General features: G+C 36.3%; 2 protein-coding genes across 5 annotated transcripts in view; both read left to right on the forward strand.

Moving 5' to 3' along the window:
• LOC145779470 (dachshund homolog 1-like) overlaps nt 1-7,485 on the forward strand; it is a 38,624-nt gene extending 31,139 nt beyond the window's left edge. Inside the window, exons 14-18 of the mRNA XM_082591069.1 lie at nt 1,060-1,170; nt 1,608-1,772; nt 3,179-3,319; nt 4,520-4,585; nt 5,000-7,485. Coding sequence (XP_082447195.1) covers nt 1,060-1,170; nt 1,608-1,772; nt 3,179-3,319; nt 4,520-4,585; nt 5,000-5,058 — 542 coding nt within the window. The 3' untranslated portion in view covers nt 5,059-7,485. The remainder of the gene's footprint in view (nt 1-1,059; nt 1,171-1,607; nt 1,773-3,178; nt 3,320-4,519; nt 4,586-4,999) is intronic.
• Nucleotides 7,486-15,692: 8,207 nt separating this feature from the next.
• The window catches only part of LOC145779576 (transmembrane protein 131-like), a 46,896-nt gene continuing 35,043 nt past the window's right edge, over nt 15,693-27,545 (forward strand). For all 4 annotated transcript variants that reach the window (XM_082591196.1, XM_082591197.1, XM_082591198.1 and 1 more), the window contains exons 1-7: nt 15,693-15,867; nt 18,498-18,562; nt 19,536-19,579; nt 19,881-19,946; nt 23,464-23,587; nt 25,335-25,448; nt 26,810-26,932. In XM_082591196.1, the coding sequence (XP_082447322.1) occupies nt 15,738-15,867; nt 18,498-18,562; nt 19,536-19,579; nt 19,881-19,946; nt 23,464-23,587; nt 25,335-25,448; nt 26,810-26,932 (666 nt within the window). In that variant the 5' untranslated portion in view covers nt 15,693-15,737. The remainder of the gene's footprint in view (nt 15,868-18,497; nt 18,563-19,535; nt 19,580-19,880; nt 19,947-23,463; nt 23,588-25,334; nt 25,449-26,809; nt 26,933-27,545) is intronic.

The raw sequence follows: 27,545 nt of genomic DNA on the forward strand, positions 1-27,545 counted from the left end.
TGCAATAAAATGTTTTTCGTTTTAATTCTGTTTATGGACGCAATCTACTGTGTGTAAAAACATCATCTGTTGAATTAAAACTAGTCTCCCCATTGTAAGAGCAAGTAAATAAAGTTTTTAATATTATTGTAAAGTTGGTGGTCTTCATCCACCACAATTTTTACTATTAATTAAAATACAGAACTACAATATGCTTCAAAAAACAAAATGAACGTGCTGTGGTTTTCACAAAAAAATTTTTTTCTCATTCACTTAGCAAACATATTTTGATGATATCATTATACCAGATGCATGATATGCCATTCACTGGGTGACACCAATATAAGCGTGGACATTTTTTCAACGATCAAATTGATTAAACATGAGAGAATTTCCCCTTTTCAATAATAATAATCAAGCCATATTTTGCTTGTTTATTCCAAAATTATTTGTTGAAAACTGTATATTTTTAACATAGTTGAAGATTACATTTTAGAAGTACAACAAGAACTTGAAATGCTGAAAATAAAATGTTACCTTTTAGAAGAATACAGTAGCCTGCCACCTAATTAACTCGTTTGTAAGCCAATTTTATGTCGTTTTTGTTTCTCGACTGCATATCGTAAGTGTTTAGGTTCATTTGCTTATTATGGACAAAACAATGAAACTTTATCATCTTCAAGAAATAAAAAGGTACCGGTGTAACGTTCCAGGAGTGACCTCAGTCGAAGAGTTACCAGGGTTGCCAAATATAATTACTTATGTTTTTTATGAAAATTATTGAAATTCTTACTGCTCAAAAAGTTACATTAACAATTTTAAGCATTGATTAATCTTAAATGAAAAGGTGTGCATTAGTTTGAGAGCAACTACTCAATTAAACTTAGTTGTAAAATTTTTGTTTTTGTATTGCTTTCGGAAGCGCCGGGCAACTTTGTTCATTTGTGGTCTGACGTCATTTCTAGAGTGCCACGCTGCAGTAGCACGGTAACTTTTCGACCGCAGTAACTCCTGGACCGTTACACCGGTACTTGATTTGTTTGGAATAAACACTTTTAAACGTTTGCCAATGCGTTTCAGTTGAAGCCGAAAAACGATACTACAAAGAAAAGAAAGAGAATAAAAAACTGCAAGGACAGATAGTATCTATGCAACAAATCCTTTCACATGACGTCACCAGTCATAGCAATGGTTAGTTGATTCTGGTAATATTTGACTTTTGCTACGTTTTCTTTTGCTTTCTTGTTTTGCTTAAGGCAAAATATTGTCGTTGTTTTGGAAAAAGTTTCTTGTAAAAAGCGGCTACTGTGCCAGAATACTTCCTCATGCAGTTTAAAAACTTTTATTGGCAACTGAAAAGAATTTTTTTTAATCAAACTGGTTATTTTTTGTTATTTGCAAGGGCTCTTATTGATAAAGATCAATCAACGTATTTGTGAAAGAAGAAAAGATGTCATTTCTGGTGTCATGGGATGGCATTCGATTATTTTTTTAAACTAAAGGAGTGATTGGTTTAAATTAAAAACTCCGATCTGCACCAGCTGCTAGAAGACCTCAGTTACCCATGTTGATGTCAGAACCAAGTGTCGTGGAATACAGTTCTGTTGTAAACCTCCGTATTCTCTTAGATGATGACTTGGAGACTTCCTCTCTCCCTGCCTCTTCTCCATCATCAGCCGGAGCTGCTTCAATAGATGCTCTTTCCGAAACATCTTCCACCAGCGCTACGTCACCAGTGACGTCATCGTTCAGCCCCAACGCGTTTGTCCCAAGAACACCCGTCTGTCAATCAGGTAGGTACTGGGGCGGAGAAATTACTTCTTTTCGATAGTTTCCTGAAACCATGAATAAAAGTTTAAGTCCACGTTTGTAAAACTATTTTGAACTTGAAATTAATTCAAATAACATAATTGAAACTTAGTTTTAAGGTGTAAGCAAGTGTTGATACTTGCACTGAGGCCCTTCGACATTTTGAGCTGGTGTACAAATTGTATTTCCCCACACCATATCATTTGCAAACCCTGTCCAAACTGCCTAGGGATTTCTAGTTTACTCCTTTACTTTTATTTCATAATCAAACATTTTTGTAAAATGGAATATGTCCATTGATGTATTTTGTCATTTGCTTATTTCAAGTTCACTGATTGAAATCATAGTTTGTCCTTGTAGTAATAGGTTTAACTTTGTAAAATCATCACCCGCCTACAAGAAGAAACTCACCTGTAATTTCATTTGCTGGAATTTATTAATGTCTATATTTAATCACTAATCCCCGTATAGTTATGACTATACATGTTGTGACCTATGCGCATTCTTGTCAGTATTGGGACTGCAAGATCTATGTTTTTATGCTTGTTAACTACAACAACACACGTTGCATTTTAAGCATCAACCTTGATGTTTAATATCGTTGCATCAACGTACATAGGAGTGTTTATGGTTGTGCTATTTGTCTTTTCCGAGATGTGTTTGGGGATGTCTTAGCGTTAAATTTTGTTTAACAACAAACAACATTCTGTTTCCGATACAATTTGCCCTTCTTCGTAGAAAATCAGCCATTGTATTGTCGCGAGTCGCAGTTATCCATCGGATGTATTAATCGATCGTTCAATGCTGTTGTGATTTGAGATGCCCCATCGAGATATCGTGCCATTAGCAATAAATTTCAAACAAATTCTCCCTTTAACGATGTTGCTCCTGTACAAGATAAATTAATCACTTTTTACGCCTATTTTTGCAGATAAAGTTATTTTAAAATGACTCTGAAATGTTGGAACAGGGGTCAATAGAGCAAATTGAAAAAAATGCAGTTTAACAACAGTATTCAAGCGTTGTTTTCACTGTAGATGATTGAAATTATAGCTGCGTTTCTTTATGTAACAATAATAAGCCCGAATAAACTTTTCGAAATATACACATTTAGAACTTGGAGTTGCTGTAACTTATAACGTAACTGACCAGTGACCAACTGTGAGTTAGCGCAGATCAAAGAGGGTTAGTTACGTCGGATGTTGATGATGTTTTTGAGACATAAATATTTTTCTGCAAAGAGAGAAAAAGTGATGTTATTCATTCGTCTCAGCCTTTCAAGTTTCTGCAATAAGACGTTCTAACCGTTACAGTCGTTCCCCAATAAAACAAAGCATTTAAATATAATTCGTCTCTGCAGTTTATTTTAGAAAATCCCATTCTTATTTAGGAGGAAAATCGAATCCATCTTCTCCGGTTTCTGGCGGCAATCTTTCCATCTCTTCCATTGGCACCAACATCAATAACAACAACAATCATTGCTTTGAAGGTCAGAAGAGCCCAGATCATTCAGGAAGAGCAATGAAACAAGGTGAGATTTGAGGAAAACCATTGCTCGGTTTTTCTTCATGTGAACCTTAAAGATCCTCACACCAAGATAGCTCACACAGAATACAACAATTAGAAAACTTTGCTTGAATTGCTGCCTCATAAGCAAGAAGGATATAAACGTAGAGGTGCCAACTGTCCACGGTCAGACAGTTAGTGAACTGTTCCCAACTGTCTACTGTCATGACTACGGTCTGTCACTAGGATTTTCGTCGTTAACTATCACTGTATTAGTGATTGTCATTTGAAAGGATGCCAGCGCTAGGTTTTTCCACCTAGGTCTGGGTTTTTTGACCACTTCTGGGTTTTGAGTTTTTTTTTCAAATTTGGGTAAATCTAGGTTTTTCGGTTTGTAACTTTGTACAGAGCTTGCTCGGTATTAGGGCACTGGTATCCTCGGTAAAAGGTCTACACTGCAATACAAAAAAATGATAAGGTAATGTTTATTGCATCAGCTACGGTAGTCATCAGGGTTGGCCAAGGAGGTTTCTACCACTTTAGTTTAACCGGGTAAAACCCTGGGGGAAACTGGGAAAAGCCTTTTGGGGAAAACAGGGAAAAACTTGAGATGTTAAAATTTGCAAATGCGAATGAAACAATGATTACTGTACTCTAAACTCTAGTTAATGTTAGTTGTTGCTAAACGTTCCCGCATGCTTGGAGAATCAATTGAGAGCCAAGTATTCGTGCATAACAACTACTCGCAATGCTTCGATCTCAAGATAGTTAATGACAATTGAACGACAGTTGAGGACAGTTGGGCCGTTACTACCATTGACGCTGTCTGACCGACCGTCGAGGCTTCTGCCTGACCGTTGACAGTTGACACTTGTAGATAAACGACGAACTGCAATGTTCTAAATGCAATTTAAATTGTATTTCGATGATTTCCTCATAGAACAACTTCTCATACTTGTGTGCATGAGCTTCGTAGCGTATATTGTGAGTAGACAGCAAATTGGTCACATTTTAGCTAGGCCATACCTCCTTCTCCGGTGGCAGTTAGCACAGAATTGTGTTGGTTTGAATTTTTCGTTTTGTTATCATTAAGCAGAAGTGACTTTGTTTATCGCCTCTGCATTTTTATTTTTCTGTACAATCAGCAGTGATTTGTGATTTCAGCTAAACAGGATGTAAAGTTATAATCTGACCAGTTTAACTTCAAGTCTCTTCATTTTTACAGAACCTAAAATTCCGGACATCGCCATTGACCTGGGGAGAGTTAGGAATCAGCACTCAGCCTTCCAAGGTTGGTTTCATTGCAGAAATTATGAAAACATCTTAAAACTGAAACTCTTAGTAAACGCTTTTAGATTTGCATCGTAGCCTGATGAGGGTTAAGTCTTACATCAGCGTTTTGACTAAGTCATCACTGAGGTCATTGAAAGTTATTAAAATAATCTTTTTGATGACACTGAAATTTGGTAAATGAGCAAAAGTTTAATGGAAAATACCATTGTTATTAAGTATTTTTGAAAAATTATAGGGTATGTCACATTTTCTTTTTCGTGCCAGAATAAAAAGGAACGATACGATTGTTTTTATCTAGCGTTTGCAGTGGTTAGAATTTGATTAACTACAATCGCACTTGTTGATGAAAAAAAAAAAAAAAATGTTTGATTGTTTTCTAAATTGCGCTAAAACTTTCACATTTTTATTTCAGATCAGCTCAACTTTTTCAAAAACCCTTCCCTTCTCTATCAGCGAGCTGCCACTCAGTGATGTCACAAGGAAGTTTGATTTTTTTTTAAATGGACGCTCGTTGGTTGACAAACTTTTCCTCATTGAAGTGCCCTCTCGTAGTCCGAAACGACTAAAAAAACTGACTTTTTCTCACATAAAAAAAAATCATGCAATGATTGCCATAGCAACAGCATGGAGCCTACTTGCCGAATTCCAATTTCTATTCAACAAAGCATATGCTGTGATGTAATTATCATTATCATTGTTCTAATGTAATTGTCGCCAATTTCAATCAGTTATTTTGTACGCATGTGGGGAATGAAATCGCAATACGCCTATTGTTGAAAATTGAGCCATTCTGCAGGGCTACGTTATACTTCTCTATGGAATTCTCATCCAGTTGTATCAAAATAATAACAAACAGGAGATACAAAATCTTGACGTTTTACTAACGTTTAAAGTATGTTATGAATGCGCATCCTCAGGGCAAAGGAAATGCGAAATATTTGGATGGATAAACAAGCATACGAGCACAAACTAAGTTACCAATTTTGCTTGAAGCGAAACGCCTATACCATCTTCTTCGGCTTCACATGAAAATTTGTATGAATCTTTCAAATGCCACCCCGTCTGAAAGATGCGCACAATTGTAGTGCGCGAAATGCCAGCGATGATAGCACTTCATAATTTTCTGCTTGTTCAAACCTTACTGTTAAATGATTATTGTTAGAACAACAATGTTTAGAAACAGCCAAACACGCCAATAGTTGGTTGTTGCCTTGCATCATTCTAATTCAATTCATCGAAACAATTGAGTAAAAACTGAGTAATTTTAATAAAGACGAGTTTTTTTTTACTTTTCTGCATTGCGTTTAATTTTAAGACGTTTGATTACTATAAGCTCTTCATTTCATCCTTTTGCACATGGAATTTCAATCAGTTGTAAATGGTTATTACAAAGAGCCGTGAATTACAACTGACTCCCCCAATTGTCTCATCATCCCCAAATAATTTTTAGGACACGTTCCGTTTTCGTACTTTCACAGCGATTTGAACCTTGTACATTTTCGTTTTGTGCTTTTACCACTGCATCGTGGAAACCCACCAACAAACAACATGTACAGTGTAACAAATTGTAACATTAACAATTCCAAAGCTGTAGACCAGGTCGTAGTTTATTAGAGGGAGGGGGGCGAATCAAACGTACCATCAAGATGGATGCATCAACTGATCCTTCCTCTATTTTTTGAAGGATGTAAAATTTTTAGAAAAAATTGTAGCAAGTTCTTCAGATAAAAAAATCTGTTGTTTTCACTTTGATTTAACTTTTGCGGACTCTAAATCATTAATTCCTTGCTGGCTGTATTACAACGTTGAAATAATTTTCGTTTTGTAATAGATTAATTGAAATTATTCAGAAATGCAACTTGTCGTTTTAATTCGAAATGTTTTTTTTATGTTTGGCAGCTATCACTTAAAATAAGGTAGCAATGATGTAAACACAAAGACTGGCTAAAACAGTCAACATTCACGGGAGTTTAGTTCAGTGGCTGTCCATCTTTTTGTAGATACCGGCCTATCTTAATAAATTAATATGACTGAGCATCCCTAAACGTGTAAGAGTGGCCTTTAAACAAAAATTTGCAAACATACTTTAAAATAGATAGGACGTTTTCGTGGGGAATAGCAGTGAAAGCTATCGCTACAAGGAAAGAATTGGCCACCCTCACTAATTGGGACAAAACTGAATTTGGATGATGATGATGATGTTTTCCTTAATTGAATTCATCTAGAGATCCCATTCCGTGGATCCAGGTCGGAAGTTACTGATCTAGTAGTTTGTAAGTCACAGCTGCCAAGAAAACATCGAAGATTCTCGGATGAATTTTCTCGAATATGGTTTCTATCTAGTTTCGATATGCTTCGCAGACAATATAGGTTTCTTTATTAAAGCAGCAATCATGATGGTATTGTCATCACACTCCGAGTACCGGTATTCATTTTGACACACCCTTTTACTTTTGCGTTTCTTAAAGTGCGTGATGTTATGAAAAATAAACGGAATTAATAATATTGCTAAAGTGTTGTTAAAATATCGTTTGTAAAAAAATTGTCCTGCATCACTGCCAGTCCAACTATTTGTATCAACTATTTTCTGTCTGTGAAAGAAAAATTAAATTTTCAGTTACATTGTAAAGCATTTCTCTGTTTTGCTGATCGTTGTAAATATTGTTTAGTTTTATTTTTGACTTTTACAATTTGTATGAACGTGTTAGCTCTTCATGGCAAGTGTAGCCTAGGGCCTACTGTTAATATCTTGGAAAAATAGATGACGAAGGTTCGAAGACCAGTGTTGCTTCCGAAACAACTTTGTAACTGAATTGCCTGTAAAACCATTCATTTGTTGCAGAATAATCAGACTGTCGGTATATTTTGCCTTGACTTGATTTTATAAATAAAAAAATATATAAAAAAACAAATCTTGTCCGCTAAGATTATTGTTCAAAAAAAAAAGATTCTTGCTAGACATCTTCTTTCAAGTCGTAGACTGTTTAGAATGTGTTTCGTGTGATTAGACAACACTGGCTGCTGTCCAGCGCTTTTTCGATGTAGTCCAGGAAACAGCGCCAATGTGGGAGGTAAAGGACCCTCGACTATAGAGACAGACGAGAAAAGAATTAAGTGTTTAAAACTGTTTTTATTGTTTGTTGATGTATTGATTAAACTTTAAGCACTTACCTTAAAATTGACAGTTTAAAAAACAACTCAAAACAAATCTCAGACAGACCAAAGTAAATACCTTCAATGGTCATGGGTGTGTTTGATCCTTGGAAAGGTAAAGAATGAACAACAATGTATTTGACTAGAAGGATTTACTCTTAAAGAGTTCGGCTTTGTTATTGATTTATGTGTGGGAATTAATTTCTTAGGAAGCTATTTGATTAGCCTTTGGGAAAAATTTAATTCAAAAATGAAATAACATGATCAATGTCAAAAAATTGATTTGAAAGGGCTAAAAGAACCCTTGGACAGTTGGAAAGGGTTAAACGAGAACAAACTGTTGAGAACTTCCGGTTTAGACAAAAATAAAAGCGATAAATTACGGATGCTAGAGCGCGCTGGAGATCAAAATGATACCCCACACGAGTAACAAGCTAAAAGGATTTGGTACGATTGCAATGTCTAAACAAATGTCATGAAGAGTAAATGACGAAAACACGCATAAACACTGACGAAACGTCGGAAATAAAAGCTAGTTATCATTTCAACATCTTGTGATAATCTAGTCTACAGTCACCGGATTACCGCAAGAAATTAATCTATAGCCTACGCATAAACATGTTACAAAAGTATATAAAAAAAGGATACACAATATTACTACGTTGATTGGTTGATTGACCGTTGTGCGTCATTGGTGGTTGGCCTGTGGAACACAACCTGATCGCCAGGAATATTGCTGCTAGGTGCTTCGGAAGGCTTGAGACGGTACGTTACCCTGTTCTCAATGTAGCAATTAAATTGAAATCTCAATAATTATGCTGGAATAATTTTCAAAAATGACCCACCAAGCTTGGGGTCTTCCGCTGACTGAAGCCAGTAGGTTAACAACTGAAGCAGTTTAGCTTCAGCACTTCAAGTTTAGATTTAACCCAAAAGTATCGCCCTTGAACTCTCAGCGTTGCGCGAAAAAATAAATGAATACGTTTTTTATTGGCGGCGCTCATATTTTATCGCGGTGATTATAAAAATCTGTACTATGATGAGGCAATGCCAATAGATTGTAAAGTGGAAGGTTAATCAAGATCATCACTTAAGCTTTATAACATACAACAGGATCTACACTTTGCTGAAGCATGTTTGACGTGGTTGGTGCGCCCTCTAGTAGAAGATGCGCCTTCTACATGAAATCAGGTGTTTCCAATCCGATTGCCCACAATAGTTAGAAATATCTGGAGGACTAAAGGGAGTTTATCACTACTGTAACACAAACAGTAGTCCTATCGAATCAATTTTCTTTTAGAAAATCAGAAAGCGATCTTAAAGATCAAAATAAACAATTTTTTTTCGCAGTTGGACAAGCACCTGACTTTGCGATAAAAGAAACGACAAGATCAAAAAATCTTCATTCAAAACTGCATTTTTGCAATTTTGTTTCAAAAGAGTTTGGGCTGCAATAGAACAAAAAGTGAGAAATGCTGCCAGTGGCGTAGGCAGAGAAGAGGCATTGAGCCAGGGATAGGCTATAGCATTTGCTTAGTCTAGCAGCATTCTTCCTTTTTCTTCAATTGCCTTGCCTGAACCAGGCATCGACGGCCTCAGATAAATAATTATATGTTGCATGGATGATTGTTTCTGTCTTGTTAAATTGTTTCGGATGAGTTTGCTTTGTTTGCCAACTGCCCGCTTTCCAAAAATATTATCAGTTAAAGAGAGATGCTCCAGTTTTTGCTTTCTTATTACATGGCCGAGAAGTTTATATGGTTTTCATACTTTTTAACAGAGTTTTGGTTTGGTTCACTTGGTGTAGAATTTCTTTATTTGTTTTCTTTGCCAGCCATGAAATGCGTTGCATTCTAAGGAAGCACCACATTTCAAAAGCTTTAATTTTTTCAGCCATTTTTGTTGAGATATTCCAGGTTGCAAAGTTGTAATGAAAGACAGCATAAATACAGCAGTTTAAAACTCTAGTCTAGACCTTGTCTTAAAGGAGATATTTTCATTGCAAAGAATTGGTTTCGTTTGTTGGAAGCTTGCTTTTGTTTGGGCTGTTCTAATGTTGAGCTCTGTTTCGTCTTTTGCGTCCCAATTCACCATGGTACCGAGGTATTAGAATTTTTGGACTTTAAGAATTGTTCCATTAACTTTGTAATATTCATGAGGTATGTTGACTGTTGAGCCGTGATTTGACTAGCACAGGCCATTGCTAGTGCTAGAGCTCCGTTGGCCCACTAGGGCTTTGCACCAGCGTTTCCCGATCCTTACTACGAGGAAATGGAGTTGGTCTTCAAGGATCTTCAATAACAACATCGTTATTGGCTTTGACGGTGCCATCCAAAACATATTAAATGCCGTACTCTACTTTGTTAAATTGATGAAACATTTGTTTAAAATGAGGTCATAGCCCAATGGCCCCTTCAGTGAATGCCATTGTATACTGCAGCAATGCTTTCTTTCCTGATGAAATGCAATAGCTTTGTAGCATACGCTTTATACAGTTGTGAGTCGTTTTGAAATCTTGCTCTAATTCACGTGTTCCGTTTAATCACAGTCTTGTCAATGTAAACTTATACTTGCTCAAACCAGTTTACGTTAAGCACAAAAAGAGATAAGATTAATTTGATCTTGAATTTCGACTTTTGAGGTTGGCAAAGAGAACTCCACTATATTGACTCGCATTAAATACAGAGGTCAATGATCATCATCTGCGCCATTTATTCCTTGACCCACAACAGCTCACTTGCCAACGACTGCCTTCCAGGCGCCCTTTTCTTCACACATTGTGGCGCTTCATGAAGATCACTTCGACCTTATGAAGTCATGGAGAGACTGCTGGGAAACCATCTTACGACTCGACTAGCAAGTCGCATCAGACACTAAAGTAGCCTACTACCTGGCTCAGACCGGCCGCGGCCAAGAAAAGAACGGGTGACTTTGAATCACCTGCTCATTGGTGTTGGTCGCTTCAAACACAGTATGTTTACCTGGGGATTGTGTGACTCACCAGCCTGTGTTTGTGGTGAATGTCAAATAGAACAGCACATGATAAATCACTGTCCAGTGTTTTGACCTGCAGAGCATGTGGATCTCATAGACCCTGATATGATGACATTGCACTGTTTGCAGCAATTGGAAGGCGTTGCCTGAGTTGTTGCCTCACAAGCCCAAAGAAGAAGACTCTTTTGGTGGGCATTTCAGCAATCCATTTGAAAAACATTTTTCCACTTAGCCGCACCAAAAGGATACTAATAGTCTACAAACTGGACAAAGTATAACTGGAAATGAAAACTTCATACTGGTAACCACTGTCTTCAAGCCTGGCATGGGTTATTCGGTGCAAGTCACTACAAGTATCTGAAACAGTCAGCATTAATTTTTCAAAGAAATTCTCACGGTTGAAAATTATTATAGTGGTAGGCTACAGATCGGTCAATCATTTTGTACAATTGTTTCACTCGTCTCAACAGTGAAAAAATCAATGACATCAGCAAATATGTTTTCGTCGCGTTGTCATTTGTCGAAAGGACAAAACTATTTTTCAGACGTCTTTTGGTAGATATGCATGGCAGCAATAAAAAGCGACGAAACTTTACCTAAAATATCAAGTTCTGTGGATTATCTTTTAAGTTTTTTGCAATAAACGCAACTTACACATGACTTGAAACGAGGCATATAATTCAATCAGGCGTTTCGAAATTAAATCATAAAGTTTTAACGGTTTCCTCAGGAATAACTAGAAATGACAATGTTGTAAAAAAACATCCTAGCAAGCTAAGCATCACATCATAACGTGTTACCACCACGCGCATGATGCAATTTCCGTAAATAGTACAAGTATTGCAGATGTAATTAACGCGTCGTTTAATGAGAACAGTATCAATCAACAGATTAAATAAAAAAAAAGTTTGGTTGCGTTCATAGGTTGAAGCTTTATTTGAATTAAAAAGTACGCAGAAGTAGCTACCTATTACATTTACATATGTTTATTTTGGCTATAATTTATACTTGCTCTACAATCTACATGTTATTTGTTTGAGTTTATCACTTTGTTATGAGTGTCCTTACGATTGAAAACAAAAAAGGTGATGACAGAAATAAGTTAGCAAGAAAGTTCTGCTGATTCGACTTCAAACAGTTTAGAAAATTGTGCAATAGCTGCCTAACTGTCTTAAACTGAAAATGCATTTGGCTTGTCTCAATCGTGCAGAAAACCTTAAAGCTTATAATCAGAATAGTAGCAAGTGTTTTGCTAGAATAAACATGAACGGTCGAAGGTCGAAATCAGGGACATAGCTGGAAAGACTATTTTAGGGGATCAAAAACAACTTTTGAGGGGCGGAATGACTTTTTTAAAAATAGTATAGCTACAAAGTAATGCAATGTCATTAAAACGTTGTAATAACATTAAAGACATATTTTTTGAGGGAGAGGCAAGAGCAATGTAACTGAGATTTATTTGTTGAACATGTTTTTTTTCTGACGATAACATGAAATCGAAATGGTTTAGTTTTTAAGTTGCTGTAGCAAATGGTCGTTTCACATCGACTGCATAGAGCCCTTTTTTAATTACCAGGGTTATGAAGTTTGACAACAAGTCTGCCCTTGACTGCTTTTCTAAAGGTTAACTCTGAATCTTAACATGTCAAATTCCTACCAACTTTAACTCTGATTTTGCAGTCTCAGTTCACCGTTTTGATCTTGGAATTTCTTGGACGAAGTTATCCTACATTAAATGATTACCAAAAACAAAACAGTGCAGCCATGCAATTACTTCTTCAAATTTATATACTCGGTAAAATATAATCTTTAAAAAGCAAAGTTTTATTTGCGTCCATATAACAGCCTTCACAAGTAATTGTTGTCATTCTTCAATAACGAAGAAATTCCACAAAAGACAAGCACAACCAGGGATCAAGAACCAACTTAATATCAGTCAGTTGTTCAACGTCAAACTTAGCAAATGACTTACAAACAGTATATGATGAAAGCTGATTCAACGTCTGCAGACGTTGAATCAATGTGAAAGACAGTTGATTTGATGTTTGGGATATGACAACAGAATTTCTTCGTCACACGATGGTGCAACAGACCCGTTTTTGTTCTGTCAACAGTTTGGCTACCAACTGGGTGCAGTTGAAACAGAATGGAGATGACAACCAGGCTCCGTTCCTCTATTCCTCACCGCTACACCAGTTGTTTTTTTTCACAACAGGCATGGGTGCGTCTCAGCACTCTGTCGTCTTCACATGGGCCTCGAAAGTTGTTGCTCGCTCCTTTTCAACATGTTCTTCTCTGGTGCTGAAGAAGAGACGGCAAATCACACCATCACCGATTGTGTCATCCACGTCCGTCATGCGAAGCAGAATGTGCGTTCCTTTGATGATGAGGCGAAAGATTTAATGCCCTCCAGTAGCCAAAATCCTCAGTGAAGTCAATGGACATTGGACAATCTAAGTGTGATAAAGAATACAACTTCTTGTTGTAATTTTACAGACACATGAAAGCTATGAAATCTGAACTAAATGATGTCAAAAATGCAGAAGGTATCAAGCAATCTAGGCTAAATTTAGAAATTAAACGTAGCTGATTTAAGAAATGTAAAATAATTTTCAGAGGACTTTACCACCTCGTTTTCAAGGAAATACTGTTATGGAGAGGGAGGTAGTTTATGCAACTTTCTTTGTAGAATTCACACCAAATGCCGCTTTGAAGAATAGGTAGTTACTTTTTCGATAACCTGTCAGTTCGATGAATTGTCGTAGCATTCCGTCCCAGAGACTAATACAAAAAACAACGGGCTTTAAAAATTCTAAATTCAATACATTTGTACTTTTCATTGAGTAAATGAAATTGATTGTAAAGATCTCAACTTCAAATATTTTCTGGCGCTTTCTGATCTACAGCTACTGCAAAATGACTTCGGATCTTTATAAATTTTCAAGAAAAACAATAATTTTGTATACAATGAAACCTTTTAACAGAAACAATCGATTAAATTTACATGTAGGGTACATTTACATCAATAAAGCATTATAAAAATTAAAACATGTCCAATATTCGTATTTAGTGGATCATCATGTTGTCAGGTTGGCTGTGGTGAATCATGGCAGAAATCATTTAAACACCCCTGTTCTAATCGCTTCATTTTTGTATAAATGATACAAAGGGTGTACAAAGTCAACCGATTTAAAAGCAAAGGCATTTGTGATCATTTTTCTTTATACTAACGTTTTTACTCGGTGAATAAATATCGGAATAGGATTTCAATTGTGGCATAGACTGCCTTTGTAATTAGTACAAAACATGAAAAGACGTTTGTTAATGACGAAATCGATTTATGTTCTTTCACCATCGCTTTCTATTGCGCCACTGTTCAACACATACGTACGCTGAATGTCGTCATGGCAAAAACTCCACGTAGTGTTGAAAGACGTCTGCACTCTTGTCAGAGTATCAGTCAAAAACCTGTGTTCTTTTCATTGAGGCAACATTTTGCATTAGCCAATTACTGCAAATCTAAATGGACAGTGAAGTAACATTTGATAGTAGATTTACAATTGCAGTTTACTTAGATTACTAGATACAGGAGCGTGAACCAAATCACTGGTCAATAGCAAGTTTTAATCAGAGACCCAATTAGGCGATTTTTGAAGGTTTTTAACGCTGATTCCGAAAATGTCTTTAATTTTTCCGCAGCACACCAGGTTTTTGAGGTAGGCCTATTTGAATTTTTGTTGCATAGATTTGACCTATTGCGACCCAGATGCGACGCAATTTGACATAATAATGACAATTTTGACCTCAAGCTTGCACAAAGCGGATTTCACAATGCATTACCAGTTGCATTTTAGAAACGTATTTTTGTATAAGCTAACTGAATACGTAAAAATATCTAACATATTAAAATGCCAATATTTTCAAAACCTGATGTGCTTTATTTTATTCATGTGCTTTATTTTGTTTCATTTCAGTTTAAGTTCGAAACAAAAAGATTTACCTTTATTCAAACTTGTGAGCGTTTAGATTCTTAAAACAAAAAAATTAATAATTGATTATTCGATTCGTTTTGACACAAAATTCTGCATTTTGATCTCGTTTCATTTCAACTAAAAAATTGTTTCAAACAATCCGAATGACTTGCAAGACAGCCTCATGCAATTCCGTATGGCTTTAATTCCACCCTAATCATTTGAATATCGCAATACACAATTCGAATTACTAAAATAGACAAAGTTGCAACCTAACACAAAAAAATTGTAGGCTAAGGTGATCTACTGTATGCATCAGCTTTTTTCACAAGCAGGCTACGAAAAAAAACATTTCCATAAGAAATGTTGATTAAAAAAGATTGACTTGAAAAATAAAAAATAAGAAAATAACTAAGCTTAAATGATGGTAAATTAGCTTTTTTGTTTTGACCTGTTGAGAGTTATGAGACCTATGAAAGCGGTCCAACATGAAATAAATTAAAATCTTCGTGAAGAATTTTGTATCGTTTCATTTAGATTGCCTTTCAATTCCATGGAATAAAAATCGTTTGGTTGCAGCTACAGAAAATACTTCATTTCGAACAGCTTTTAACTTGAAGATATTTCGGGTATCGGTAATAGCTTTGAAGATTATTACAAGGCCGGCAAGGTCATATTTCCACAAATTATGGGAAATATATGATAGAGGGAAGTGGTTTGTTTGAAAATAATTATAAAATGTTAACAAGAAAACCCACATGGTAGGTCCATGTTTTTTTTTTACATCGTTCGCTTGAAACTGGAGAGCTAGGAAAATAATGTTGGCAAAACGTGGTCGCTACCTTGTCTGAAATATTGTGGGCGTCGTCTTTGGTGTGGATGAGCGCGATGACGCATCAGCATGCGCTAAAATGTCAACTGTGTGTGTGTGCTCGTCTCTCGATAACGCTGCTGTCCGTTTTATTCTAGTTGACTTTTGAGTAACTTTTTATCGCTTAGCTGCTGAATGTTTAGTGTAGCCTAGTTGTAAGCATGGCGATTGGGAAATACAGTAGAAAGAAGCAAATAAAGAATGAAAATGAGCAAAGCCTGTGCCGCTGCGTTGTTACTCTATTCCAAGTTGTAGTATTTTTTCAAAATGTTAGCAGTATAGCAGCCCAAGGTAAGTGACTGATCTTAGACTTGCTTTACTTAATGTTATGGTGCTTTGCCTGCTGGTATATCAGTAGCTTACCGTAGGTCTCGTGTAGTAATTCCTTCGCGCCTCATGTATTTGTTGACTATCTAACCTTAAAGACTTGCTTAAAGTAGGCTATAGTACACCTGGTGAATGTTGTAATAAACACTAATATATCTATACCGGTACTGTGTGAAATTTAGGTCAAATGTTTTTGCCTGTGGCTATATTTACACTATATAGTGTAGCCTCAACAGTGTTGCCAGATAAAGAATTCTGCCCTAATTTGATAAAAGTGTAAAGCTGTTAAAAACACAAACTTGTATTTTGGAAATTTTTTTAGTCCTGGGCAAAGACCAAAACCCTAATCTTATTCCTAACTCTCACCCTTACCTTAACCCCTCTTAACTTTAATCCTAACTCTGGCAACACCTGATTGTAACCATGGCAACAAGTGTGGAAAAATAGCCACTTCCAATGTTTTTGATAGTGATATTTTCAATAACCTGATTGTATTAGTTTTATATCATGTTTTATGTCACTTACGGCAGTGCCAGTCTTTGGAGTGTGCAAACCGTGCGATCGCACAGGGCCCGCAAATTAAGGGGCCCGCAATTTACTCAGAAAATTAGGGATTGTAGATCATACTGTAATGTACTGTCCCTATCAGAAAATGCAGTAATTTTTATCATTTTCAAAGGAAAAAGTTCAATTCGATTCACAAGCAAGTACGGTACCAGTATTTTTGTTGAACATGCTCTCAGAATTCAAAGTAATTTTTTTAGGGGAGGCCCCCAGACCCCCCGCCGTTGGGTCTTTGCCGCCGGCCGTTAAAAATCCCCTCCCCTTTCAAAATACCTAGATACGGTACACTACTGAATTGGATCATTGTCATTTGGGCCTGCAAAGCATATTCCGCACAGGGCCCAAAATACCCTAAGACCGGCACTGCTTACGGTATGTCAAAAAGATTCTGTAATAAGTGTATCATTCTTTATTACCCTCTGTCTGCAGTTGTCTGTCAACTATTTTTTAAAATAGCTGTGACAAAGCTGCATTTCCATTGGCATTTTGTCACTTATTACTTCTTTTTAGATCTCTGCTATATTTTGACACGTAGGCTACATTGTTGTTTCTGTGATATATACAGTAGTTACAAGTAAAAACAAGCTGAACTAAACATTAGTAGCCTACTTTTTTGCCTTTTTTTAGATCACGACCCTCTCTTATCAAGCTTTGCTGTAGCCCACTGTGAAATAAGTTACATTGCAGCAAAAGTATATATAATAAAAAATTTAGGTTTAAAAAACAAAAAATAATAAAAACCATATTACATTGAAAACTTAATTTTGCTTAAGCTATTACTTTGCTTGATATGTGGTCACGTCAAAGCTTGAAAAGAGAAGTTATCACACAATGACATTCACAGTAACCATTTTGAGACTGTTTTCTGGACCATTAATTTTATTGCAGTTAAGACATTTGTAAATGAAGTGAGACTAAGATCAAACAGTGCTAGTTCTACTCTCAGGGTGTGTGCTTGGCCAACACATTTCAAGAATAGCTTTTCATTCTGTGCCAACTACTGGCAACAACATTTCAACAACAAACTGACTTCACTCAGTCTATCTGGATGTCCTCACTTGAGTCAGTCGTTCAAAGCTTTTGCATTACAAGTATGTGACACTGCCAGGACTAAGCTTTCAAAGAAGCTTTCTCACTGCGAGGATAAAGATTCACACAATTTATCAAACCGATACTGATATGTGGTACCGGTACCAAATAGTAAGGAAATTATGACAAGTTATGACAGTAAAGCTTATAATATGGTGTGAAGGCTGTACAAAAGATTTTGTTATACACTGAAAACGCAGTGAATTGAAATGATAAGCAGCTTTCTTGAAAAAGCTATACTGCCCACTAGTGGACTGCAGTCCACCAGTTGGAAAACATTAGGCCACATTCTGTTTTGACTATCCACCTGCGTAGATAGAATAATAATAAAGAACATATTTTATTTTGTGCTTGTTTCGATTTGGTTGCACTTTTGTTATAAAACATGTTATAATGGCAAGCACTTGAACAAGCAACAATAATTATATTTCTTCATATTTGAGTCGATATCTCAGGAAAATTGTGTTTTTGCCAATATGTGATCGATATGGTACATTTAGAAGCAAGTGTTGCATTATAGCCGATATAAACATGGACAGTCTGATCATTTTAAGCCCAAAACCTGTCTTCTAGCTTAACCAGTTCAGAAGTTATGAGATTTTTGTTGATTAAGGAGGTCACATGACCTTACTGGGTTTTGAGCCACCTGGGTGCAGGTGGCAGATGGCCAAAATCACCTTGAAAGGTGTTTATAGGCCTTAACGTCACTTCTAAAACATGTTTTTTTGATAAGAAAGAACAATTTTTTTCACTCCACCCTTTCCCTAGCTACAGTATTTTAGCACATACACCATTTGTTTACGATTTGCTATGTGTGTGTGACTGTGTGTTGTGGTTTTGTGTGCAATATCGGAATACTGTAAATTGTAAAATCTAAATTATTTTTTTATGACAACGCTATGGCGATATTTTAATGCAGTGTTTTTATTTTTTATTTTCAGGTTACATGCCTTTAAATGTTGCTGAAGATTTCATCAAAGACTTAAGTGCGTTGTCAGGACATGATGTAAGATACTATTATAATCTCACATATCTGCTTACATGTTGAGTTTTGTAAGATCATTCATAAAGCAGGCAGATAGTCTTATTTTCTAATTGTTGCTGTAACACCCATGTGGAATGAGTTTGTGTCTAATGTTGATGAGGCCAGTCTTTCGGGTGAAGCACCAGTGTCTGTCTATCTATCTTTGTGTACTTTTGCTACCTCGGCTGTGCTACCTATAATACTTTTAGAGGTAGCTTCATACGGACCGGCTATGTTGCCTGTTGAGTTGCACGCCATGCACTTGCAAGGAATTTTCAATGATTGATTTAACCTCTGAAGCTTTTCAATAATAGATTTTCAGTTTTGTGTGAGAGTTTTATTGTGCCCCATTAGTGGATTGCATTGAGGAGAAAAGTCGAATGAAAGTTTTAAACATTTCCTAATGCTACACTATCGTTGTTGATCTTCCAAGTATCTATCTTGTAAGCGAGGGTTATGGTCAGCACTTGTGTCATTAATCAGAGCTTTCCCATGTGTTCCACATAACACTTTTATGCAGAATATATGAAGTATATATTAGTGATATGGATATTGTTTCATTTTAACGCGATTACGTGGAGTGGTGTTTGGTATGAGCAATTGTTTTGCTGAGGTGATCTATATATTGAGTGCCTTGTTCTGACGATAATAAAGTTTTATAATTTCACTGAAGTTGATGGTCTATCATTGATATTAAATATATCAATCAATATTGCATAAATCGTATATGCTCAATGAAACAGTGAGATGTATCGTTATGCTTCACTGCGTTTCTTGCACTTGCTTTACATCTTGGAAAGGAACAATCAATTTTTGCAATAAACAATCTGTAAGTGGTCTGTAAGTGGTCTATCTTGCTCATTGACTTTCATAGTTTATTGATACATCGCCAATTACATAATGTCACTTATTAGTTATAATATATGCAGTATTTATCCATATTTCTACTTTTCAGATTAATGCTGAAATTGTTTCAGGAACAGTTCAGATTGACCCAAGGTAATATTCCATAACGTAAAAAATGTAACTTTCTACACGATCAGCATTGTTTTCGTGTAGAAGTCACGCAACAACAGCCGCGTGGCGTAGTAGATATTACTATATTGTAGATATTATCAAGTGAAAGGTTAACTTTGGGTTAGTGAAGGGTATGCTATGCAGTAGTTGATTTCTCGTTATCTTGAGATAAGCTGTACGAGCTACCAACCTACCTTGTGTTCAATTATGGAATTTCACAATCGTTGGCCTTTCCATGTGTTCCAAAATTCGTTGTGTTACATTTTCCTTATTGTTTTTGCAGTCAGATCGTTTCTACACAAGCGGATGTCATCCGATTTGAACCGCCATATCTCGATTTTGATACGCAGTGAGTACTTTAACAAAATCAATTATGATAGTTCATAGATGTTATTTCACCTATTTCTTAATTTGTACTGCAACATTTAGTTTAGGAATCGACAAAACTATTGGTTTGTACTGTAGACTAGAAGTGAACCTCTCGCGCTAAGACAGCAATTGCATTCTTTGCATTTTATTTCATAACGCCTGGTTCTGTTTTTTTTTCGCTGAGACTTTTCGGTCATTTGTCCGAAATTACTTGGAAAAATTCGGTCATTTTTTATTTATTTCGGTCATTCTGATGAAAATATTTCCTTTCCTAGCTGATACAAACCAAAATTTGCACTTCCTGACTAGCTACAATATTAAGTTTTGCTGAGAAACGTTGTCGTGTTTTATCTGAGAAAAGTTTGAAGTAATTGAACAGACAAACGTTTCTTCAACGTTCATCAGCGAAACTCAACCTTGTAACACCCGGCCGCAGACAACTTTTATTGCACACTGACACACGTTCAAAAATAACGCATTTTTGAACATTTTGACCTAATTGACTATATTATTTTCAGACATTTTGCTAAAAAATCGGTCAATGATCGATAAATGACCGAAAAAAAAACAAACCAGGCAGTGATTACAGTTTGACAGTCAAACTCATGCTGTTGTTGCCTGCAAGCCATGGCATTCACTGAACGGGGTTGGTGGCTTAGCTGCACATGGAGAGAGCTGAACAAGGCTGCACAAGTGCACATGGAGAGATGAACGGTCGTCACTTGATCTGGCTGTTTTTTTTTTTGATTTACAAAGCTGTTGGTACCGTACCACCCAATAAATCAATTAATAAAAAACAAAAAGCACTGCTTTAACACCGTGCTTGGATGTAGCGCTAGCAAAAGCATTTTTGGTTCCAATCATTTGCAATGATAATAATCATCGATTGATCATTTTGTCATGATGCCTGAGTGGCGTGAAATAATGAAGTGTATTTAATTTTTTCAAGAAAACAAATGTCGTTTGCTTGCGATTGAACAACAAAAACAGGAGTGTGCTTATTTTAGAACCAATACATTTATGAGAAATGTTTACTAGGCTTTTGCCGGGTATTTGTTCTTGGGACTGTTGTTTTTTCTCTTTAACCTTTTGCTTACATTTGCTTAACCTCAAACCTCCTCTGTGCTTTCCAACAGCAACGATAATAATCGATCGCACCGTTCTGGCCTTGACGTACATGTAAACAGTTGCCAATGTGAAACAAAGCAAAGCAATACAGTGACTGGTTTTGTTCACCAAGGTCTGACTGTTAACCTGACCTGCCAAATATACTGCAGTTTACGGTATTGTGTGTTAGCAGACGCTCTGTCATTATACAATCGTCAGTTTGATCTTAATCTGCTTGCACAATCGAACTTGAATTCTTACAAACACCTTCATGCAATTTTCCTTCATTTTTCCTTCATTCTTTTTGATTTCTTATTGGGGAGTTTGTGCTTGATTCGTTTTGGACAGTGGAGGGTCAAATGCAGACAGCTTGCAACCACTTTTTTGTAGCGTGCCTTAAATTGCACAGCTTATTTTTCGATGTCCATTTTGCAATGCTGAGGCTACGTTACAAACATTTCTGAAAACAACTCTAACCGTTTTTTTTTTGCTTTCCGCAATGTAGATTTTCTCTTGGATTAGATTTTCTTTTGTTAGCGCGTCTCCAAATTATATCAACAGATGAACGTTTGATTTCTTATAAGATTGTGAATTTGATGGAATTGTTGCATGGAAAATAGCCTGTCGTTGTGTTTATTGTGGTCATTACCACCATCCAAAATTATATTTTGTCCCCACTAGTGGGGGGTGGCCGATTCCTTCCTTACAGCGATTATATTTTCTCCTTAAAATTCCATTTTACCTTCGTATTCATCATGTCGTCGGTTTGCCCAAAATAATGTCATGCGTATTGTTAGGATGAACCGTGTTTTATTTAGACAGAGAAGTCATAATTATTTTTTTGTCAAGCTTCAACGTCAAATCTATTGTCTGTATCCACCTTTAGAAGTTTACAGAGAGCATGTCTGTGTTGTTCTATATTATTTTTTTTAAACTTTTGTGTTTGGTCAAGTGTTTTTTGTACTTAAGTCTATCTATTATTTTTGAAAATTTCTCATTAGGCTTTCACCGGTGACGTTGAGAATTTTTCGTACTCCAGTGATAAAATAGCGTCAATATTTATGAAATATAGCCAGTTTTTAAACTTTGCTTTTCACTTGAAAGAAAAGTAACATGTTTCTCGCAGTCGGCACCCGCTTGGTCGTGACTGGTTGACACAACAAAGTTGCTCATAAGATTGAATTCTTACAATCCAAAGCAACTGCTTTAATTCTTTTTCTTTGGCTTTAGCATTGAAAATATTTCTCTGACACAGTTTCCCGCCAAAAATGTTTTATCTGGTGAATATCTGTTGCTACGATATCTCCAGACAATAAATGCGATAGTCATCTGCATATTCGTTACTTCTTCTGTCATCAGCTCTGATTGTTTCGAAGGTGGGGCAGCCGATACCTACCTACTTGGTGTACATAAGATTAAGACCAAACTATTTTGAATGGCGAAGAAACTCTACGACTGTACAAGGACCTCGTTATTGAATAAAACACTTCAGTTTTCTCAATAAAGTTGTTTATTTAATGTATGCTTTGAAACGACAACGCGTATACAGGTCACCCTAGAAACATCTTTCAACCGCATTGACTGATCACTTACTTTTACTCAAGAGTCTGTAGTTTTAAGTAAGGTTACGCAAGTTTGCTTTGTGTATTGACATGCGACGTCGTAAAGCTCTTGGATCAACGTAGTTATCAAAGCAATTACATTTATTTAACCTTTCAAGATGTTGAATCACAATGGGAAATGGCGTTAAAATCGAAATTGAGCGTATCATGAGCTTTATTAATAATTCCTGCTTACTTTTTATTTTCAATTCGGCAGTTTGCTTAATGTTCTCTTGCCTTCAATCGCACCTTTTTTTCTGTTGGTCGTCACTGCTTCGAATTTTTATGTTTATTGTTGGAAGTTTTTACGTAATTTAACGTGGAAAGTAACCGCTCACACATCATTGGCCAATTTTTTAAAATATTGCGTGTTTTATTTTTTCTTGCCTTCAATCGCACATTCGCACTGCAGTATATAACCTGGTGAAATTTTATTTTGTATGTTATTCGCTTTGAGGATGCGCATTGTCATGGTGCGCGAAACGTCAGTGAAGCAATAAACCATCTTGTTTGTTGTTAATTTTACTTTCAATTTCATCAGATGAACGTAGCAACTAGTGCTAGAAACGATAATTGTCCTGATGAACACCCAAACTTTTCAGTATTCAGTTTTGCTTAATGTTGTCAAAATATTTCATTTTTGTCGTCTTTTCGTTGGTTTGCGTTGTATGATCCCATTCAACATATTACATTTTCCAATGAGTGGCTTCTTACAACCAAGTAGGTTTTGGCTTTCCCATCCACGTTACTGCACAGTGCACAACCAACCTGACGCTTTTTGTTTTGCAGACCACTTGGAATGCCCGAGAATAAAATTGTATACATTTATAATCCAAGCAAAACTAAATCATTAAGATTAACATCAATATCAGCGAAAACGCTGCATTTTCATTCATCGTTTTTTGATAAGAAGGTAAGCTTGTTGCTTTTATTCTAAAGCCTAGTTAGTTTTGCGAAAGTTTCTTCGCCACTTCGTATTATTTTTGTCCAATGTTCATGGATTAGAACCACAATCAAAGATTTATTTTTCATCCTCAGTCTATCAGCATTTCCTTTCTAATTTGACTTAGCTGTGTAGCTTGTGCTTATTGTCCGCTTGCAATATGTATTTTTACTTGTTTTGATTTCATTGCAATAATATGCGGAGGATTTACTTGTATGCGGATTATTTTTGGCTAAGTTTCCTGCTTGACACCGCATTGGAGTTGCATTGAGCCTGCAAACACACGAGTTGTAACAAGATCTAAATCTTTTGTATAGAAAATATCAATTATGGTTTCCGAACAAAATCGTGTTCAGGCGCGATGACTATTTTGTTAAGTTTGAAATTAAATACTTTGACTACCGCTGTCAACACGGCGGAACACAAAATGATCAAATGGGTTATGGACTTCTCAAAGCTAATACACGAATTATATTTTCGGTCAGAATAGCCTACTTTTTACGCGGTTGTTATTTCTTGGGCTCAGATATCTAACTAATAGACAATTAGACATTCTATCATGGTAGCGACTAGCGAGCCAAAAGCTTGCTTGCAGTTCCTAGCTCTTATATCTTTTATATAACACAATCATAAAGAGCACTTAATAGTTTTAACGGCGTGGATGTATTCTATTCAACTTTTGCTTTTAACTTTCGGACACAACAGCAGGATATTCTAAGACCTCTGGTACTGTAATATATATTTTAATTTCTACTACCCAAACCCACTAAACTTGAAAGTTACTTTACGGGAAATTTACTACGCTGTGCAGTGTACTTGTATTATACTTTTTACGTCAGTTTCGTTTTTGGCACTTAAAAGTCAAATTTTAATACTACATAAATAAAACTCGCCAGCATTTTGCAAAACAGCCGCAAACACTTTTTCTGAACGGATTTACTGACAACACTGTGTTGTTGTCATCGTTGCTTCAGAAAATTCAGTTATATATGAAAATCAGAGTTGAATTTGAAAATTCTTTCCAAATAAACCCCTTTACCTACCTATTTAATAAGCTCCCCCTGTTATAGCTTTGCATAACGTCTGCAGATGTTGGATCGACTTAAAAAAGGACTGATTTTCTCATTAGAATAGGGTGCTGAAGTGATTAGACATTTTCAAACCGCGGATTGATGTCAACATACAAAACGTGTTTCCTGCTGCTACCGAGGAAAACTTTTAATTTAATTTTTAAAACGTTCAAGAAAGGACACGTGTTTCTGTTTCTTGTAGTGGAGCAGCACAAACAAACATGAAGTTAATAGCATTATCAGAAGACCAGCAAAGAATTCTAACGCTTTTAACATCATCCCGTGTATGAATTGCCAATGCAAACGGTGTGGGATTCTGCACTGAAGCAAAACACCTCTGGCCGGCGGACAAGCGTTTCCTGGTTTATAAATTGCCCATCACTCAATTTAAAAGTGAAACTTCCTGATTTAAAGCGCGTCATTGTGGATTTATGGGCACTTTGCTGAACAGAAAACACCGCGATTATCTATATGCGCAATTGTGCACAGTACACTGACACAGCATGATTGTGCAAACCTAACAAAATCAATTCTTTTTAAAGGCTGCTGCTGTTAAGAACGGGAAAAGGAAATTGACAAGGTCCACGACAAAGTTTAACAATGTAATATTTTATTCTGAACGATAAAAAAGTATTTTTTTATTGCAGGTTATACCTCCGAATAGTAACACATCCTTTGAGGTGGTTTTTTTAGCGCGAGCTGTTGGTAATGTCGAAAACACTTTATTTATAAACACTGTAATAGGAACTTTTTCTTATCAGGTGAGTGTTAGGGTGAAATTAAATCCCTCCCCAGCAAGTAAAATCTGTTTTCAACAGACTTTGCTAGCTAGGGATGTTCTCAATTTCATACCCTCGTGTTATCTTCTATTCCTTCTTAGCAAACCAAGCGTGAAGGTTTTTGATGACACCCGCTTGTATCACGTAGATGCGACATTTGTTTACGTTTTTAAGTGACATAAATTTTCCCAAGACAGTAATGAAATCTACCTGTTGTGTTTTGTATTTGCGATTCAGTTCTATTGCTTTGTGTTCCCGGCACTTATGATCGCTGAAGCGTTTCTTTATCAACATTTACGTTTTTTTTAATACCATCAAACACCAAAACGGATTTTGCTAATGGGCCCGTTGTAACATTTGTTGCATACACTTTAAAGGTTTAGCATCACGGTCAATCTACTTTGTATGCATAGCCCTTATGTGGCTGGCGGTTTATCGTGTACTGGTTTGACTGTCTGTTGACATGACTCAATACATGGCGAGCAGAAAACGAGAGTTTTTTTTGTGATCCAACATGAGTCACTCACAATATTCAACCAAATAGTGCAACAAAGAAATAACTTTAATCAAACAAAAAACGCTTGTTGATGTAAAGTGTGTTGAGCATAACCACCAAAAGATATCGGTATCATTTGTGTGTTCATTCAATTAGAACGTCTCAATAATAAGCGTATTGCTTTGAAAATAATGGTCACAAAGATAGTAGTTAAATTTGTTTTGCATTCAAATTTTCAGTGTCGCTTAAGCCACGTGATAACACGAATATTGTAGCATACGTTAACGTTTATGCAGAGTACCGTGGGCGTATTTGTATTCTGTACGTCGCTGCAGCAGATGGGGTGTTGTGACCTGTAGACACTTTAACATTAAGAATTTTTTTTCCTATGAACCAGCTGACTGCAATTATTATTGTGACCCTTTCAGAACTCAAGTCAGAATTCTTGCTTTGAAGTTTGTTTGGTAGTTACAGACGAAAAAGAAGTATAGGCAGTGGTGGGAATCGAACCTGCTTCATCGAAATAACTACTTCCCTAACTGTCAAACCGCTAGACCAAGCTGTTGACGGCAAAACGTTCTTAATTTCTTAATGACTGCAATCAACTGATTTAAATCTTTCCTTATGATTGGTTATTGATCAATAGTAGATCAAGTAGTAACTGATCAATACGATATCATGATGATATGGCGGCGCTACAATTCATGGCGCTTTGTTGAATAAAATTCCATACAATTACAACATGCCTAGTTAACGAAATACGCCTTTTGCAAGGAGGGATTTTGTTAGCCGGTAAGGTTATGATGTGTTATTATGACATTGGCATCGTTATGCTATTTTTTTGCAGGTTTTTGGGGTTGGAATACCTAGTCCTTATGGGCTACGTCCATACTTAGGGGCGAAAGTTTCGCTGAACAGTTCGTTTTCGCCATTAATCAGCATGCACAATCCCACAGGCACACCACTGCAGGTTGGTGAACGTTTGAACGATGTCCTGAACTTTTGCATTTTATGAATTTTTTTACTCAAGATTGTTTTGATCTACTACTCTACTGATAAGCTTGTACTGCAACGCAAAATACATGGGTATGTTTGGATGCAAACTCCTACAAGGTTTAGGCTGTCAACTGCAATGAAACACAAGAGAACTTCTCGGCTATTTCAGCAGTGCTAAAGTTTAATTTGTTCCTATAAAGCATAGCCTATTAAATTCAACTGAGGGCACAATAATGGTGCGCAGAGTACTCGGGTGTTTTGTTTCAAACACAATGTTACCAGAATTCTTCAAGATGTGATTTACGTTTATTCTCTAATTCTCTATGCTCGTGAACCAGGATCTCATGCACAGGAGTTCTGTTGGCACTGTCAACCTCGCGTGGTAGGTGGTAGCCTGCTTGAAAATTTGCTATTTTCAATCCGACAATTCCAACAAAATGTTATTGAAAATGCAAACTCATATTCCCCTCGGGTTGCTTCTGTGGCAGTCTTCATGTTATGCTTTCAATAGAAGAAATACAGCAGAAGTGTAGCCCTCACAGAGCTCTAGCGAATAGTCTTTTCAACACTGAGTTGACGTGGTGTGT

The sequence above is a fragment of the Aplidium turbinatum genome, chromosome 11 (genome assembly GCF_918807975.1).
Source record: "Aplidium turbinatum chromosome 11, kaAplTurb1.1, whole genome shotgun sequence".
Lineage (NCBI taxonomy): Eukaryota > Metazoa > Chordata > Ascidiacea > Aplousobranchia > Polyclinidae > Aplidium > Aplidium turbinatum.